Here is a 16,926-nt window from a genome sequence, read left to right on the forward strand (position 1 = left end):
CCGCCGCCGCCGCCGCCGCTTCACTGTCTCTTTCCGCCCTGCCTTTTTCCTGCTATGCCCGCCTCTGGCCTCCGCCGCCCCGAATTTCCAATTAGGGAGGCGGCGCCTCGCGGCAGCAGGAGGGAGCTTCCCCGGAGTTGGGCAAGCGGCTGCGAGCAGCGCCAGGAGGTCAAGCAGGTTTTGTGACTGCACCCCACACAGTGGAGCTGGCAGTTGAGTTGTGTAAGCAGTATCTGCAGAAAGAGAGAGGAGAGAAGGGTAAGCTCAAACCACCCCTTCTTTCTCATGTGGAATGAATTTTTAAAAGTGGGGAAGGAGGAGATAATGTTGCTTGGGGTCCATTGTTGATGGGAACTCTGGGATGCCCCGCCCGCTGGGATGGTGCTAGGTGGGGGGTCATCCCTGCTTAGCAAGTACCATATCCGTATCGCTTTGGGTTTTTCAGCTGCTGGTGGTAACTTTGGTTATTCTGAATGCTGGAAGGTTCAGGAAAGATAAAAGACAGTGCTTCCCCAAACAGGACAAAGGCAAACTGCAGAACTCCCTCCAACTTGGAGGGCTTTAAAAAAGGATGAGACAAATCCATGGAGAGAGGGGGGCTATCAGCAGTTACTGGCCAGATGGCTCTGCTCTGCCTCCGCAGTCAGAGGCAGCAAGGCTTCCAAAAAGTCTCCTGCAGGGATCCGCTTGGCCACTCAGAGAACAAGATGTTGGACTAGAGGAGCCGTTGGCCTGATCCAGGAGGCTCTTCTTAGGTCCCATCCATACTTCCCTCAAAGTGCTTACTGCTGTCATGGTGTGGGGAGAGTGGAATGGGAGAGGGCTTTTTGAGTATGCTGTCCTCTTGTGTGTTTTATTACAGCTGTTGAAATATGCTCTCTGAACAATTTAGAAAAGGACAAATGCTTTATGTTTATGGACCCTGTAAGCCAATTTTTAAAAGGGCAACAAGCCCTTAAAGTGGGAGGGGGGAGAGGGGAAGCAATGTGCAGTGTTTAAAAGAAGCACCAAGTAAATTCCCTGCACATTTGAAGGGTGCACCTTGAGTAAATGGGGGGGGGGGTAAAGAAAGGACACAAAAATGGCGCAAAGTGTGTCACTTTAGATATTAAGGTGAGTAAACTTTGTAACTTTGACAGGCTATCTACAACTTGGTTTTAAGAGGAGCTGAGCTCTCAAAAATTCAGTTACAGATGCTGAATTATTTCCTATAGGTCAGGCATCCCCAACCGTCGGCCCTTCAGATGTTTTGGACCACAATTCCCATCATCCCTGTTAGCTAGGGATCATGGGAGTTGTAGGCCAAAACATCTGGAAGGCCGCAAGTTGGGGGTGCCTGCTGTAGGTCATTTCAACCAAGTGTAAAATGGGGGTGACTTAAACTCCAATTGCGGAGTTTAATTCAAAATTCTGAGGTCCGATGAGAAGTATTCTGCAGGTATGAAAGGTTAGCTGCTGTTAAAGCACTTCTAAAAGTGTGGAGCACAGTTTGAAGTAGATGCAGGTGTTTTTAATACAACAGATTTTCATGCTGAAAAGCCTTCCAGTGAACACATACAGGAATTAATAAAGGTGAGCTATATCCTGCCCTCTGCTTCCAAGCTGTGAATGCCATTGCTTCTATAGATAAACCAGCACACACACATCACACACGAAAGGGAGGTGTAAGCTGGCTTGGAGGAACCTGTGGGTTTGCAAGAGAACAGTAAATTGTTAGGGGCAGACAAAAACCTAAAGAGCCCCACTAAGAACTGAACAAGCAGAGGTACCCTGCCATGGAATGCTGATTGACAGTTTGGAACCAGGTGTAGGAATGGCATAGAGTGACTAGGATCCTGAGAAGCAGCACTGCATGCCAAAGCACCCAAGGCACAAAGTTCCCAGGAGAACAACAGGTTCAAATAGGCCACAACTTTATTGCTTACAGATGTGAGTGGTTTGGCTTAGGCACTGGGGTGAAGCCAGGCTCTTTCTTGATCCTGCCCATCTGCAGGGAGTCCACTGAAGGGCAAGCCACCAATAAGGGGTTCCCTATGACTTACATTAGATAGGGGGTCCCCATAGGGGCTGTGACATGGCCCTAGCCCACGTCCAGACTTCGGATAGGATTCACACCCTAGATCCCTTTAACAGGATACCCTTACTGAGGAGGGGCAGGCGAAGGCAGCAACCTAGCCTCCAACCAAACAAAGGTTTACCCAGTGCCTAAACTCACCAAAGTGGTGACGATTGCTACTAGGTAGTCAAAAACCAAATGGCCGGTGCCAATTTGCCAAGTGGAGAAAATTCCTACCCAGCCTCAACAACATGGCGACCGACAATTGCCCATAGCAAGGTCATATGAGCAAAGCATGAAAAGAGGGTGGGTGGGCTGGGTGATTTGACGAAGGGGTGAGAAAGGGGGCCGGCCAGCCATGCCACGATTAAATTGCCCGTGGCCACACCCACCCTGCTAGCTGAATGTCTGGGGCTGTCCCCCAGCAATGGTGTCGCGGCCGGAGTGATGTGGGGGAGAGGCAGCGTCCCTCCACCCGTTTGGCTGGGGAACTGTTGAGACCCGGCTGTCTGGCCACAGTGCCTCCCACTGCGTAAAAGGTGAACCGACTTCCGTACTGGAACACTTTGCTGCAGGTCTCACTTACGTCTGTATAAAAATCAGTCTGCAAGACTATAATATGATCCAGAAACAGACTCCAGCATGGGTCTGACTTGATTCTCAGAGGCTTGAGTTGCGAGATCTTTGCCTTCTCTCAGTCATGAGAGAATGATTGTCATTTGTTTGTTTGAGGGAAAATAAAACAGCTGCACTTGGTTGAAATTGTGATGATGTGATCAAAACCTGCCCTCTATTCTTTACTCTGGGTGATCCAGCTCCCATTTACAGGGTCCTGTGGGAATTGTTGTATGTTCATGTCAACGTGAAGGGTGTAAAAAGATGCACTGATCCCCCACCAGGGGTTTCTGCAATACGCAAGCTTTCCTACCCTGTGTACATAAACAGATATATAAGTGAGGTGCCAAATGGCTCCTTAAACCACGGTTGCAGCTGCCAAAACAGAATGTCTAGTTGCCATTTGGGGACAAGACAGCTCTTAAGTCTTATTTTGCAAATGATTGACAGACTGTGATTGAGAATCAGTTAAACATTTGGCTAGTTCAGATGACAACTTTGAGCTAGGTTAAGTCACTTGATCTAGGGATAATCTACACACAGTATATATTGGCCTATTCCAACCTCTTTTTCTTAATGGTGACTGCTCCTGCTCAGGCTGCACAGAAAAAAACATTTTTTGTTCCTGAAATTCATTTTGATTATGCAGATAAAATATATCTGATAGAATTTTACAGGATGCTGTATGAGTGTGTGAAAAGTGTCCTGACCCAATGATCCCCAGGCATGAAGCTCCAGGTGGTGGGGCCGTCAGGTGCTATCCTGGCGCCCAGGCAAGTTCACTTGGACGCAAGTGGTTGCTAGCCAGGTGCAAAATGCTCCTGGTGCCTGGCTAATTTCAAACACTGCTTGGATTGCCATGTTTTTGTTTATAAGGGTATAAGGAGAAGGGCTGGAAAAGATCTTTGGACTTCAGTCAGCCCTGCTAATATTGGGCTCTATAGAAGGCATGACTTGATATAAAGCAGATTCATCTATTTATTTCCCTTTCCCTACATGTGTCAGGAATCCCAGTGTGTTTGTCAGCAAGGAAACGAGGCACTCTTATGGCCCTCCTGGCATTATGTTTGCACACCTGTTTTCTGACACTGGTCTTGGTATTTCTATTAGTAAAAGTAATGTGAGAACCAACACTCCGTCAGACTGCAGTTGCAGCAGGGGTCAAAATGACTCATGCTGCAACCTAACACCAAATAGTTTTTGGCCATCCTTTCCAAACTGCTCCCATGAACACATTCTTCAGTTCATGGCAATGGTTGCTATGTTTTCCAGCTCTGACACGAATTGCAGGACAGTCAAATTTTACCGATGTTCCAGTGTACAAGTTTGTGGCTTAAGCCTGGCATTTTTGGTTGTGGGGTTGAATTCTGAAGTCCCTCAGATGGCAGAAGCTGGGGCTGGGAATATATACCGGTAACTTAGAGAAAATGTCATTTGAGGGTCCATAGCTGAGGTATGCTTTGTAGGAGTGGAGCAGAACTCTGCCTGAGAGCCTCTAAATATGGACAGTACTTCTCTAGAAGGACAGTCATATTGATTCAGGACAAGTTGTATCCGTTCATATAAAAGCATGCCCAGGGTTCCTTTTATACTAAGTGTCTCTGCTAGGATATGTGGCTCATAGTGGCATTGCATATAAATTGTATTTTGTGTGTGCAAGGGCTTTTTCCAGCCGGAACACTCCTGAACACAGTTCTGCAGCAGCACGGTTTTTTCAGTGCTTTTTAAGGTAGTCGATACGGCACACTCCCTAAAAAAAGCTCAACACTAGTGTGTGGCCTGCCAAACAAACTCACTCTTGATCTTTAATCCCAAGCATCTAGCCTTCATGGATGTTTATAAAGAAACTCTTGCATTACTGTGATCTGTCCCTTGAAGGCAAATCATTCTAATACTGCAGAAAGGAATTTAAACATTCGGTGTATTGTAACTATTTCACAGTTGTTATCTGAACAATTGGAGTTGGCAACGTGAAGGCTTTCAATCATATCGGCTTCAAGTACAGCCCGTCCTGGAATCTTTTTAAATGACTCACAAGGTATAGCAGACAAGAAACCACCTTTTGTTGCATTGAAGATCGTGTTCCAAAGATGCACCAGACTTGTCACCTATGAGGTCATAGTCACATTGTGGTCACATAGTCCATAGTTGAGGGGGAAAGTTTTTTTGTGACCAATGTAAGACACCTAAACTACCAAAATTAAGTACATCTGATTTGTTCCTAGGATTAGGAACTCTCAGTACCATAAAGGGTAAGTACCATAAAGGGTAAGTAGCCTATTCCCTATGGGGGGAGGAGGAGGGAGGGGTCCTTCAACTGAGCTTTAGAAGAAGAAAAACAGAAACGTTTTGTGTCATCTTGCATGTCATGCTTCTTGTCATCTTGTCATGTCATGTTTCCCCCCTCACATGTAAAATGCCATTTAAAAGTTGCTAGAGAATGGGGAGTTAAATTTAAAACAATTTAGAACAGATTAACTATGGAAATAGGTCTGTAGATTAACATTTTCATAGAATTACCTAGCAACCATGATGAACCAAAATGGACAAGCAATGAAAAATTCAGATTGGTACAGAATTCAGCATCCTGGGGGTCAGTTTAGGCATTCAGCTGAATGAGGTGGTAAAGCTTTGCTAAACCCTGGCACTTTAGGGGGCAGGTGGTGAAAATAGAAAGCAAGCATGCCAGGGAGAAGGGTTCCATGTAACCACCTTAATCCCACGGGAGCATGTGTCCTGGGGAGCTCTTTGCCCCTTCCTGTTAAAAACAGTAGACTTGAGGAAGTTCAACAGTGTGTAATTTTACTTTATATGGAACTAGGAACAGATGGAAATGAGGGGACTTAGGGTTAAGTGAAAAATGGATTTGGGGCAGGCAGGAACTGGGTTGGTAATAATTAAGGGATGATCTAGGTAGGATTTTTATTTGAAGAAATGAATTAATTTAAGATAATTTATTTAGAGGTGATTGGTCATAATTAAAGGAAGGAGAAGTTATTCTGAGCTTGGGGATAGTTTAGTGTGTTTTTGGTATAATCGTCCCACCCCCCACATTTCCCCTGCCCCAGGGGCGGTGGAAAATCTTCCTTCGTCTTCCTACTCAGTTGCAGCTTCAAGTTTTCAGACTGGAAAAAGACTGAAGTTAGTTCTTGAACATTCAGCTTGCTGCAGCAGACTGCAACCGATCTCCAATTTAGACCTGTGTTATCTTTGTTGGCAACTCTGTGGTGGAAACTCCCATAACGCTCCCATAGATCACTCTCGCAAAAGAATTGTCTTTTGGTAGAATGAATGGCTACCAGATCCAGAGAACAACCATAAAACTATAGACTACGCTACACCGTCATTCCCTAGTTTGAGAGAGGCTGGGCTTTTCCAAAACTATTCTGTGGAGATAACTAATTATTAAAAACAACACAAACAAATGTGTGCATCTCAGCAGATATGTACAATAAATGTTCATTGCATTTTTTAAAAAGGCTACGGTTTTCTGCTGTAGCAGAAAGTGAAGTTGGAAGCTATTTTCTTCAGCATTAATTTAGTTCAAGCCTGAACTTGTATTTGAAACAAATATTTGTGAATTAAAGTTGGGGGATATGAAATAGTTAACAGAGTAGCAGTCTATAAAATATATGAATTTGTAGTGATCATAAGGCTTTTGAACGGTAACAAAACCAGCACGCATATGGAAATACACTAGGCAGTACAGTGGTGCCTCGCAAGACGAAAAGAATCCGTTCCGCGAGTCTCTTCGTCTTGCGGTTTTTTCGTCTTGCGAAGCAAGCCCATTAGTGGCTTAGCGGATTAGCGCTATTAGCGGCTTAGCGGATCAGCTGATAAGCGGCTTAGCGGATCAGCTGATAAGCGGCTTAGCGGATCAGCTGATAAGCGGCTTAGCGGATCAGCTGATAAGCGGCTTAGCGGCTTAGAAAAAGGGGGAGGAAGAAAAAAAAACCCCGCAGGAACTCGCAAGACATTTTCATCTTGCGAAGCAAGCCCATGGGAAATTCGTCTAGCGAAGCACCTCCAAAACGGAAAACCCTTTCGTCTAGCGGGTTTTCCGTCTTGCGAGGCATTCGTCTTGCGGGGCACCACTGTACTTGGGGATCTTAATGCAAAAGTTCAGCCAGGTTATCCAAGCTAAAGGTCACCACCCTTAGTTCCATGTTGAAAAGTAAAGCCAGTTTAACTTGATTAGGTTCAAATCAGGGTTAGTTGAAATCATATTCCTAAAGCATAAATTAATAACTATATTGGGGTACTTCCAGATTGCAATCTTTAAGGAGACTTTGATGTGGATTAATAAATATTATTCTACTCTCAGTTTCTAATACGTTTTGAAAAGATTGTATTGCTGATGCTAAAGCCAACAATTTAAATTAAGTTGTGTAGTGTTACTAAAGCCTTGTAAATACATCTGCAGAAGGTGCTAGCCCACAAATTCTTCCGAAAGGCACTAATGGTCTAAACATTTTAACAAGCAAGAGACCAGTACAGTGGTGCCTCGCAAGACGAAAATAATCCATTCCGCGAGTCTCTTGGTCTAGCAATTTTTTCGTCTTGCGAAGCATCCCTATTAGCGGCTTAGCGCTCTTAGCGGCTAAGCGGCTCTTAGCGGCTTAGCGGCTTAGAAAAAGGGGGGGAAGGGAAAAGACTTGCAAGACGTTTTCGTCTTGCGAAGCAAGCCCATGGGGAAATTCGTCTTGCGAAGCGCCTCGAAAAACGGAAAACCCTTTCGTCTAGCGGGTTTTTCGTCTTGCGAGGCATTCATCTTGCGGGGCACCACTGTATTTGGAAATCTTTGAAGTAGTTTTCACTTACTAAAAGCGAACAGTTAAATAGATGTTTTCAAAGCTGAACTTCTCAAGGGGATGAGTTCTTGTAAAAGCCCTGGTTACATATGCCAACTTTGCTCCTGGAAATATTATCTGGCTTATCTACTTGCAGATAAGTTTTCTGCTTGTTTTTTTTACACAGGAATCATGCATCCCCCCCCCCCCACTCTTGTTCTGAAATAATACAACCCCAGATAGGTTACTGCAGTAATATCCTGTTTGCCAAATGGTCTGATGGGCTTAGTTATTCAGCCCTCTGGTTAAGCTTTTGCAGAGTATTGTGTGTTGGGAAAGGGTGCTAAGGGTGTCCATACTTTGAAGAATTATGTAAAGGAGAAAGTGTTGGCTACTGCTATTTTTATTCATTTTAAGTTTACTTTATCTTTTGCACTGGTCTTCCTCCAAGGTACTTATGACAGCATCCATGGCTGTACACACTCCACAGTGTAATCCTGTGAAGTAGGTTAGGCTGAGACAGTGGGCTTGGTCCAAGGTCACCCAGTGAGCCTGAGGTCTAACTTTGACCCCAAGTTCCCCAGCTCCTATCTTCTCCCAAATACATGGCAAGATTGCACCTGCCAACATTTCCTTCTCTTTGCACCTAAGAAAGAAGCCCTGACCTCCATTGCATCTGGTCACCCAGCCTCTGAACATGGGTTAGGGACAGGGAATCTGTGGCCATCCAGATGTTGATGGCTTCCAGCTCCTGTCATCTGCAACTGAAGAGGCCAGTAGTCAGGGATTATGGAAGTTGTAGTTCAGCAACATCTTGAGGGCTACAGGTTCCCCACCCATAGGTGAACAGGATGGAATGGAGAGGAAAACACAGCGGTTGATGGCCAAGACCACTTCCTGTAGAATTCTATCAGTTATATTTTATCTGCACAATCAGATTGAATTTCAGGAACCAAAATGCTTTTTCTGTGCAGCCTGAGCAGAAGCCATGAACAATGTTATACTTATTGTTGTAGCTTGTCTTCGCTTCCCCCACCCCACTGCCCTGCTCACAGTTGTGTAGAATATTCTTATGTTATGAATGGTCTGTGTCACCATTAAAAAAGAGAAAGGAATAGGCCAGTGGCCTGTCCCTGTATCAAGTGACTTCTCTTCTTTAAGTTCTCAGAGTTATTATCCCAGCTCAGCTATCCAGATATTTAACTTTGTGCATGCCTTTTTAATTTAATGTTACAATGGTGTTGTAGAGGATGCTGACCAGCGCTGGATTCAACTGCTGCTCCTGTTGGCTTCTACACTTTGGAATGGGTGGGAGGGGAGCCATTTTGTCAAAACAGCTTCTTGGGCTGGCCTGCATAGGAGGGAGGGCTAGACTTTGAGTCCATATCCAACTCAGAGATAGCTTTCAGGAAGTTTACCTGGATGAATAGACCTGTGGTTGGAGGTATTGGAGTGGGGGAGAGAAGGGAAAGGACAACCGACAGTGGTCTTCATGTTGTGTGAGACCCTGATCCTTCATATACATAAAAAGCAAGTTCCATTGGTTTCAGTGGGGCTTAATTAGGGGTTGTTTCCAACAGCATTTCTTCCTTGATGCATTGATGAATTTTCACAGCATCTCACCACCACCAGGACCTCAGGGTGAAAGTAACTGCTCCACCCAGTATCCTGTCTCCAAAATGACCTGTGTAATATAAACACAGCTAAGTGGCATTGAGAAATATGAATGTTTGTTCCCTCATCAGCCTGGGGCCTAGATATTAAAAAATGTGGTTTCTTTGTTTTGTTTTGCTTTTCATTACAGGGAAGGACAGTAACAGTGTTATAATGTCCTTTCTTGTGTTTTATATAAGCCAAGGAATGAGAAGCTTTTGCCTAAATAGCTATTTGAGATTGCAAGAGTTCCCTCTGGTGGCATTTTGGATTAAGATGTAGAACACTTGATATCATAGCCTCCAGGAATCCAGGCAAGGATCACTCATCTAATTTTTATTTTGGAAAGGGAAAGGGTTGTTCTGGCAAGACATCCTCAGTCTTCCACTTGAACCTGGAATAGGGGAGAACTCTTCTTGCTTCCTCTGACCTTGGGGTGCTCAGTGCAAAAAATGATGCTGGCCACCACCCCAAGAACACTCCCTGCCCCCAAAGGCACTGTCTTCTGTGCACTGTTGAAGTGCCCAATCTGATTCGTGCAATAGTAGCCTAGACTCTCTCCAAAATGTTGTGTTGTTGGTTGGAATAAAAACAAATAGCAATTTACCAGAGGACCAGAATTCAAGAGTTTAAAAGAAAAAGTGGGATAGGGTTTTTTGTTGGTGTGAAAAAGCTATCTTTTAAAAAGGGGAGAGGAAATTGGGCACACCCCCCTGGAAGAGGGCAACATATCTAGTTTCAGTTTGATCCAGGAATGCTCCTTCACTACTCCGCTTTGACCCCGTTCCTGTTTTTGATAGATAACTTGTGGTTGGTCTCACCCTCATGCTTATCTTGAGTAGTCAAAAGTGCATATGCCTTATCTCTATTATAAAGAAAAGGCAGAAAGAAGTAGTGAATTCTTTGTAAAGCTGAGGCATCGTCCTAAATGCTGCTACCTGCATCCTCTCGTGTTCTTTTTGCGCAGACCCAGGTGAAGGACTTTACTCCCCCTCCCCAGGTATGTACCCAGTTCCATCCCTGGCTTCTGACTGCTTGCCCTCCTGGCTGCCCTCTCTCCTCCTGCCATTTGCTGCTGGGTTGGCTGAACAGCTGGAATGTTACAGAGGGCAAGTGCAGGCAATGATTACAGGAATTGAAACTCTTCATATTGTGTGAGCAGCTGCCCATCTCACAGCCGTTTTCATTGCACATTTGCACCTGATGTTATACCCAAAGCACTCTTCTGTCTTGGCAGAACGAGCCAGGCAACAACAAGACAAACTGAGGAAGTGAAGAGCACAGAGAGCCATTGATACATGTCTGCTTGAGGAGGCAACTGGCAAATTAAACTGAAAAGAAGTTGTCTTATTGGTTGACGTTACAAGTAAGTTGTTGGAAAGGAAAGGCTTCCTAAATTATAAGGGGAAATGTACTTTGTAGGCCTTGCTAATTGAACAGGATTGAGAGTCTGTGAGAGCAGGGCTGGCCCATCCATGAGGCAAGGTGAGGCAACTATCTCTGGTGGCAGGATCCACAGGGGAAGCATATCTGCCCTCCAAGGAATGCATTGCCCACCACTGCAGTAGTAACTGCAGCTGCAGAGCATTCCTTGGAGGCTGGATATGCCACCTCCTCAGCCCCGACCCCAGGCCTCCTCCACAGAGGCCTCTTAGCACATAGACAGTGCTGCTGGTCTCTTCCCACCCCTAGGGAAGAAATGGTGGGGGGAGCCCCATGGGTCTCCATCTGCCCAGCATGATCCAGAGTGGACCTCTTCCTTCCCCCACGACGATCTTTGATTCCCAGCTCAGCCATTGAGTAAGTTTGATTCGATTCCCCCCCCCCCTTGTTCCTGATGCAGATCTTCTCTCACTCCTTCTTACCTGGTTGGGGGGGGCACTATTTTGTGGTTTGCCTTAGGTGTCAAAATGTCTTGGGCCAGCCTTTAATCTAAGAGAACATATTGGGCACAATCCTGCTATAATCAAAACATTTAACTGAGGAAACAGTGCTAAACACCCTTACTAGAAGGCAAGCCTCTGGCCTTTTGTCCCTTGACGCTGGCATCCCAGGGCAGCTGTCAGTTGGAGCAGAAGGATCGTCCTGGCAGGGAGAGGCAAAGCAGCAATCTCTGCAGCTTCCCCTTCTCTGGCCAACAGTTATGTATCTGATGTTTAAAGTTTATTATTATTATTATTATTATTATTATTATTATTTATTAATGCATCACTTACACAAGAGCCTCGGCAATTTGCCATTAAACACAAAACATGCCGGCATCACAATGCTGTTTTTTTAAATGCATAAATTAAATATCACAATCTAATGTCCAGCTCTTGTAGCCATAGATTTGTTGTCCCTCTGTGCACTTTCAGTATTGAAGTATCCTGTGCAATTAACTTTGCTAGGGTTGAAAGAATGCAGCTCTTTAAACAATTAGACCATCTGTATAGGAAATGCTAGCAGCAATTCTGTGATAGCGTAAAGCATAATGGGGAGAGAAACAAGCTTCTAGTAACCTTTCTTTTTCTTCGCCCACCCCTCCCTCTTTCATGAAGGATTTACCATGTTTGGGACTGTGGTCGTTGGAATTGGGATTGCAGGATCTGTGCGGATCAGGGACCTGCTGAATCCTTTGCCTTCCAGTCCTGCTGAGCATCTCAGACTGTTGGGCTTTGTGTCTAGGTGAGAGGCTTCATTATGTGGCTTAAGAAAAAAAGTCTAATGAGACTAACTTATACCTTGTAAAAACAATTATGCTTGATGGCACCTTGAAGCTAACTTTTGATAAGCCTTTTTTATTTTTTCGAAAAATGGGCATGATGTCTCATAGGTAATAATCTACTTCTTCAAATGCTGAGTAGGAACTTAATATTCTAATGAGCCAGGATCCCAAGATTTAGAGTGCTGTACATCTCAAGTTGTCTCCCACGGGGGCTCTTTTCAGTATTCCCTTTTTGTCAGAGGTAAAATGAGTGATAACTGGAGAGAATGCCTTTTTGGTTGTGGTGCCCATTTACTTATCTGGCTCCAACACTGTTTTCTTTCAGGCACCAGATGAAAACATCCTAATTCTATCATCTTTTTAAGTTTCTGGCATGGAACTGGATCTATCATCTGTTTTTATTATGCTTTTTATTATTGTTGTGACATTTTAATTAAGTAAAAAGCTTCAAAAGCAATTTTGTTGCTTCCTTCTGCACTTTTGTGCCACATAAGTGCTGTTCATGGTAGGTATGTTCTCATTCATTTTTGTTTCTGCTAAAACTAGGAGACCTCTAGGTGATGTTCAGAAAGTCAAGCAGATAAGTCTACAAGAAGCTGTGGACAGCAAGGAGGTCGCCGCTGCCATCGTCTGTACAGATAACCAGAACCACAGTGAAACTGTCAGGTATTGCCTTCCCAATTCCCTAGTATAAAAACGACTTTAGAATGTCGGTTCCCCGTTATTCCAGAGAGTATGTTGACCAGAATGACTTTCAGCAAAACTCTCACTTTACAGTTGCTATTTAGGCATTATCCTTCTCATCAGTTGACGATGGTTCATGCGAGTTTAAGCAGTACATTTTCTTACCTTCCAAAAACGTGGGTGGGATAGGAACATAGGAAACAGCCTTACACCAGGTTAGACCATTGGTCTATCAAGCTCAGCTTTGTCCACACTGACCGGCAGTGGCTCTTCAGAATTTCAGACAGAAAACATCAAGAAGAACTATATGGCGGTAAAAGCCATTTGACAGTGGAACGGATTCCCTTCCTCACTGGAGGTTTTTAAGCAGAGGTCAGATGGCCATCTGCCAGGGATGCTTTAGCTAAGGTTCCTGCATCGCAGGGAGTTGCTCTCGGTGACTCTTAGGAACCCTTCCACCTCTACAGTACTATGATTCTCTTCCCAGCTCTTCCTGGAGACGTCAGGGATTGAACTTGGGAACTTCTGCATGCAAAGCAGCTGTTCTAGCACTGCTCTCTGGCTCCCCCTGAGCCTTGGCTCTTTCCTGGTCGCCACTTAATGTGTGTGTTTCATCTAGAAAGGCAACAGTATAAATGCGCAGTTTATGCGAAGTGCTTGTATGGATGCTAGAATGTAAAAAGGTATGGAGAAAATTGTACTTAGCGCCTAGAAATGCTTCTGATATCCATGAAAGCTTGCGTCAAACTGGAAACTAGTTTGACTTTGGCTGCAACTGTAATTGCTGCACCAAAAGAACAATGAGAATTGTAGTTTGGACGGCTGCTGGGCAGGGTGGATTTGATTTAAATCACTATTCAGTAAGACTTGATTTAAATCTTTCTTTTTACAGAAAGACTCATTCTTGCTAGTATAATTAATATTTACAACCAGATGAAGGTTTCATTTTTGGAATAATAAATTTTCAGAGTAGTTTTTACAGTTATATTCAAAATGACTGATTTGGTTATACTATTAGAAATACATAGACAGATAATTATGAAATTATTGTGAGGTTTAATAAGTTAACTGTTTATATTTGGACAACTTTTCTGCTGTACTTTATTGGAAGGAGAAAAATAATCATTTCCTTAATAACAATTTAAACAATTTATTTAACTAAAACAATAACATTATAGCATATGTATCCATGTTTGTTAACTGATGTAGTTAAACTTTTTTTAAAAAAAAAACCACAGACTGAGTTTTAGCACACATGAAAAACTTACAACAAATCCTTATTTCCTGATGAATAGCCTTTGGACTATGATGTAACTTAAATAGAAAACTATCTTTAAAAAGATTCCCCCTCCAAAAGCATTTTATTTTAAAATTTTGATTTTTAAAAATTATTTTTTAAATCATTTATTTTTATCGACCCTGCTGCAGGGATTAATTTGGAAAACACCTAGGAAGGTGCTCTGAGCTTCTGAAAGTGCAAGATGCGTAAGTGTAACACATATCATTTTCTCCTTTGTAAGGATGTTCCTGGAGGCTGGGAAACATGTCCTTGTTGAGTACCCTTTGGCGCTGTCTGCAAAGGAAGCACATGAGCTGTGGGAGTTGGCAGAACAGAAAGGTATTATGCAAAACCAAGGCTGTGCTTGTTTAAAACAGTGTGTGGCACCATGGCTCTGCCCCTTTGTAATTTAAAGTGTGTGTCGCAGGGCAGCACAGTTGCAAAGGTATCCTGTCCTGTATGGATCCTTATGCAGAAAGAAGAATTTGACAAGTACTGCTTCTGCTTCTTTTACTACTGCAGCATCACAATGGGAGAAATTATATATGTCAAAGTTCTCCTTTCTTCTAAATTATTAGAGACAAAGGAACTCTGCCCTGTTCCCTCCAAATTAACAGAAAGGGGGGGGACATCTCAGATGAGGAACAGGTGCGGTACAAAATGGAAAACTATGGAACACTGTGCTGTGCTGCAAGAAGTTTGTGCTCTTGGACAGAGACAACCACTTTAGTGCTTCAATTTCTAAGAAAGGTATAAAGTATGTGTCACCTGGGGTCCAACCCTACCATTAGGCAAAATGAGGCAACTGCCTCAGGCAACAGATGTTGAGAGGCAATGGCAGCACCTCTCTCAATGTTTCTTCAGTGTTCCCTTCTGTAGGAGAATATACTACTACTACTACTACTACTACCACTACTACTGTACTACTAATAACAACAGTAATAGTAGTACCCCGCGCATCTGACTGGGTTTCCCCAGTCATTCTGGGAGGCTTTCAACATATATAAAAACATAACAAAACATTACACATCAAAAGGCTTCCCTATGCAGGACTGCCTTCAGATGTCTTCTTAAAGATGTGTAGTTCTTTATCTCCTTGACATCTGATGTGAGGTCATTCCACAAGGTGGGTGCCACTACCAAGAAGGCCCTCTGCCTGGTTCCCTGTAGCTTCACTTCTCACAATGAGGGAACCGCCAGAAGGGCCTCTGTGCTGGATCTCAGTTTCTGGGCTGAACGATGGAGGTGGAGACGCTCCTTCAGGTATATAGGGATGAGGCCATTTAGGGCTTTAAAGGTCAGCACCAACAATTCGAATTGTGCTCAGAAACGTACTGGGAGCCAATCTAGGTCTTTCAGAATGGTGGTATATGGTCCCAGCGGCCACTCCCAGTCACCAGTCTGGCAGCTGCATTCTGGATTTGTTGTACTGTCTGAGTCACCTTCAAAGGTAGATCAAGCAGTAGTCCAAGCATGAGATAACCAGCACATGTACCACTCTGGTGAGACACTGTGCCGGCAGGTAGGGTCTCAGCTGATGTACCAGATGGAGCTGGTAGACAGCTGCCCTGGACCTGTGCCTCCATAGACAGCTGTGAGTCCAAAATGGCTCCCAGGCTGTGCACACCTGGTCCTTCAGAGGCACAGTTACTGCATTCAGGACAACAAAGTACCTCACACCTGCCCACCACCTCCTGTTCCCCAGAAACAGTATTTCTGTCTTGTCGGGATTCAACCTAAATCTGTTAGCTGCCATCCATCCTTCAACGGCCTTCAAGATGTTCACTGCCTTCAATGGTTCCAATTTAAATGAGAAGTAGAGCTGAGTATCATCCACATACCGGTGAACACCCAGCCCAAATCCCCTGATGACCACACCTACTGGCTTCACATAAGATAATTAAGATAATTTATTATTTATACCCCGCCCATCTGGCTGGGTTTCCCCAGCCACTCTGGGTGGTTCCCAATCAAATATTAAAAACACAATATAGATGCTGATGAGTTTTGTGCACCACATGGCCTGTCCTGACCACCCCCTCCCCTCAAAAAAGCTAGCCTTCTCCAACAGAGGATGCTATCCCATTGCAGTAAGGTACTGCATGTGGAATTTGGAGGAGGGGGTGTAGCAGCCACCTTGTACTTCATATAAGGCTGCAAAATGTCTTGGGTTGCCACTGATTTCACCTTTCCTAGAAAAAAAAGCAGGGGGAAATTCCTTAGTTCATTCTCTTTTGTTACTTATTTTTATTATTTATTAAATTTGTATACCACCCTTCATCTGAAGATCAAAGGGTGGTTTACAACATAAAAATAAAACATGAGAACACAAAATACCGTAAATTTTGCTCCATAACAGGCAGTTTTTTTCTCCTAGAAAGTAAGGGGAAATGTCTGTGCGTGTTATGGAGCGAATGCCTACAGATGGCAGGGGAATCTGCTGCAGTCGTGAGCAGTCCGTGGCTCGCTTTGAAACAGCAAAGCGGGTGTAAGCGGCTCCTGTCAGCTAGCGGAGCTGGGGAGGAGGGAGAGAAGCAGAGCGGGGTTGGCTGCTTTAAAACAACCCCGTGCTCTCTGTCCCTGCCTGCAGTTTTTTGCTGTCCGATTTTGGATTAGCCACTGTAGGAGCTGTGTGTGTGTGTGCTTCCCCTTCACTCTTCCTGCGCCCCGCGCTCTCCCTGCGCCCCTGCGACTTTAGAATTGACACTCTGTGTGTCTCTGTGTGTGTGAGGGCTCCTTCTCCTTCTCTTGCTTCCCGTTCACTCCCCCAGCGCCCCTGCGACTTCCAGCGCTCTGCAACTTTAGGCCAGTTCTCTCTCTGCGTGTGTGTGTTTTGACCTCACTGCGCTTGTTGGGGGAGAGTGTTGGTCGCAATTTTTCTTGATTTGTCTCAGAGTGGTTACTATCGTGGTTTCCTTGCCGGGGAGGAGGGAGAGAAGCAGAGCCTGCTTGTTTTAAAGGAGCAAAGCCGGAGAGGAGAGGAGCCTCTCCTGCATTATTAGCAGCATCCTTCTCCACACACCCCAGGCGTGCTCCCTGTCCCTTGAGTGCTTTTCCTTCCCTCCCCACTTAAAACGTGGTTACAAAGCACGGATCCACATGGATCCTCAGGATTTTTGCACTGGGTCACCCCAAATTCACC

At 44.5% G+C, this 16,926-nt stretch overlaps 1 protein-coding gene across 4 annotated transcripts in view; it reads left to right on the top strand.

Annotated features, from left to right (window-relative positions):
• BLVRA (biliverdin reductase A) overlaps positions 1-16,926 on the top strand; it is a 29,176-nt gene that overhangs the window by 567 nt on the left and 11,683 nt on the right. Inside the window, exons 1-6 of one of the 4 annotated variants that reach the window (XM_079947639.1) lie at positions 127-258; positions 9,991-10,114; positions 10,352-10,480; positions 11,655-11,781; positions 12,368-12,487; positions 14,026-14,123. In XM_079947639.1, the coding sequence (XP_079803765.1) occupies positions 11,663-11,781; positions 12,368-12,487; positions 14,026-14,123 (337 nt within the window). In that variant the 5' untranslated portion in view covers positions 127-258; positions 9,991-10,114; positions 10,352-10,480; positions 11,655-11,662. Of the gene's footprint in view, positions 1-123; positions 259-9,990; positions 10,269-10,351; positions 10,481-11,654; positions 11,782-12,367; positions 12,488-14,025; positions 14,124-16,926 lie in introns of those variants that run through there. The other 3 variants (XM_079947638.1, XM_079947641.1, XM_079947640.1) reach the window with 3 other exon arrangements.

The sequence above is a fragment of the Podarcis cretensis genome (genome assembly GCF_951804945.1).
Source record: "Podarcis cretensis genome assembly, chromosome: 12".
NCBI classification, from domain to species: Eukaryota; Metazoa; Chordata; class Lepidosauria; order Squamata; family Lacertidae; genus Podarcis; species Podarcis cretensis.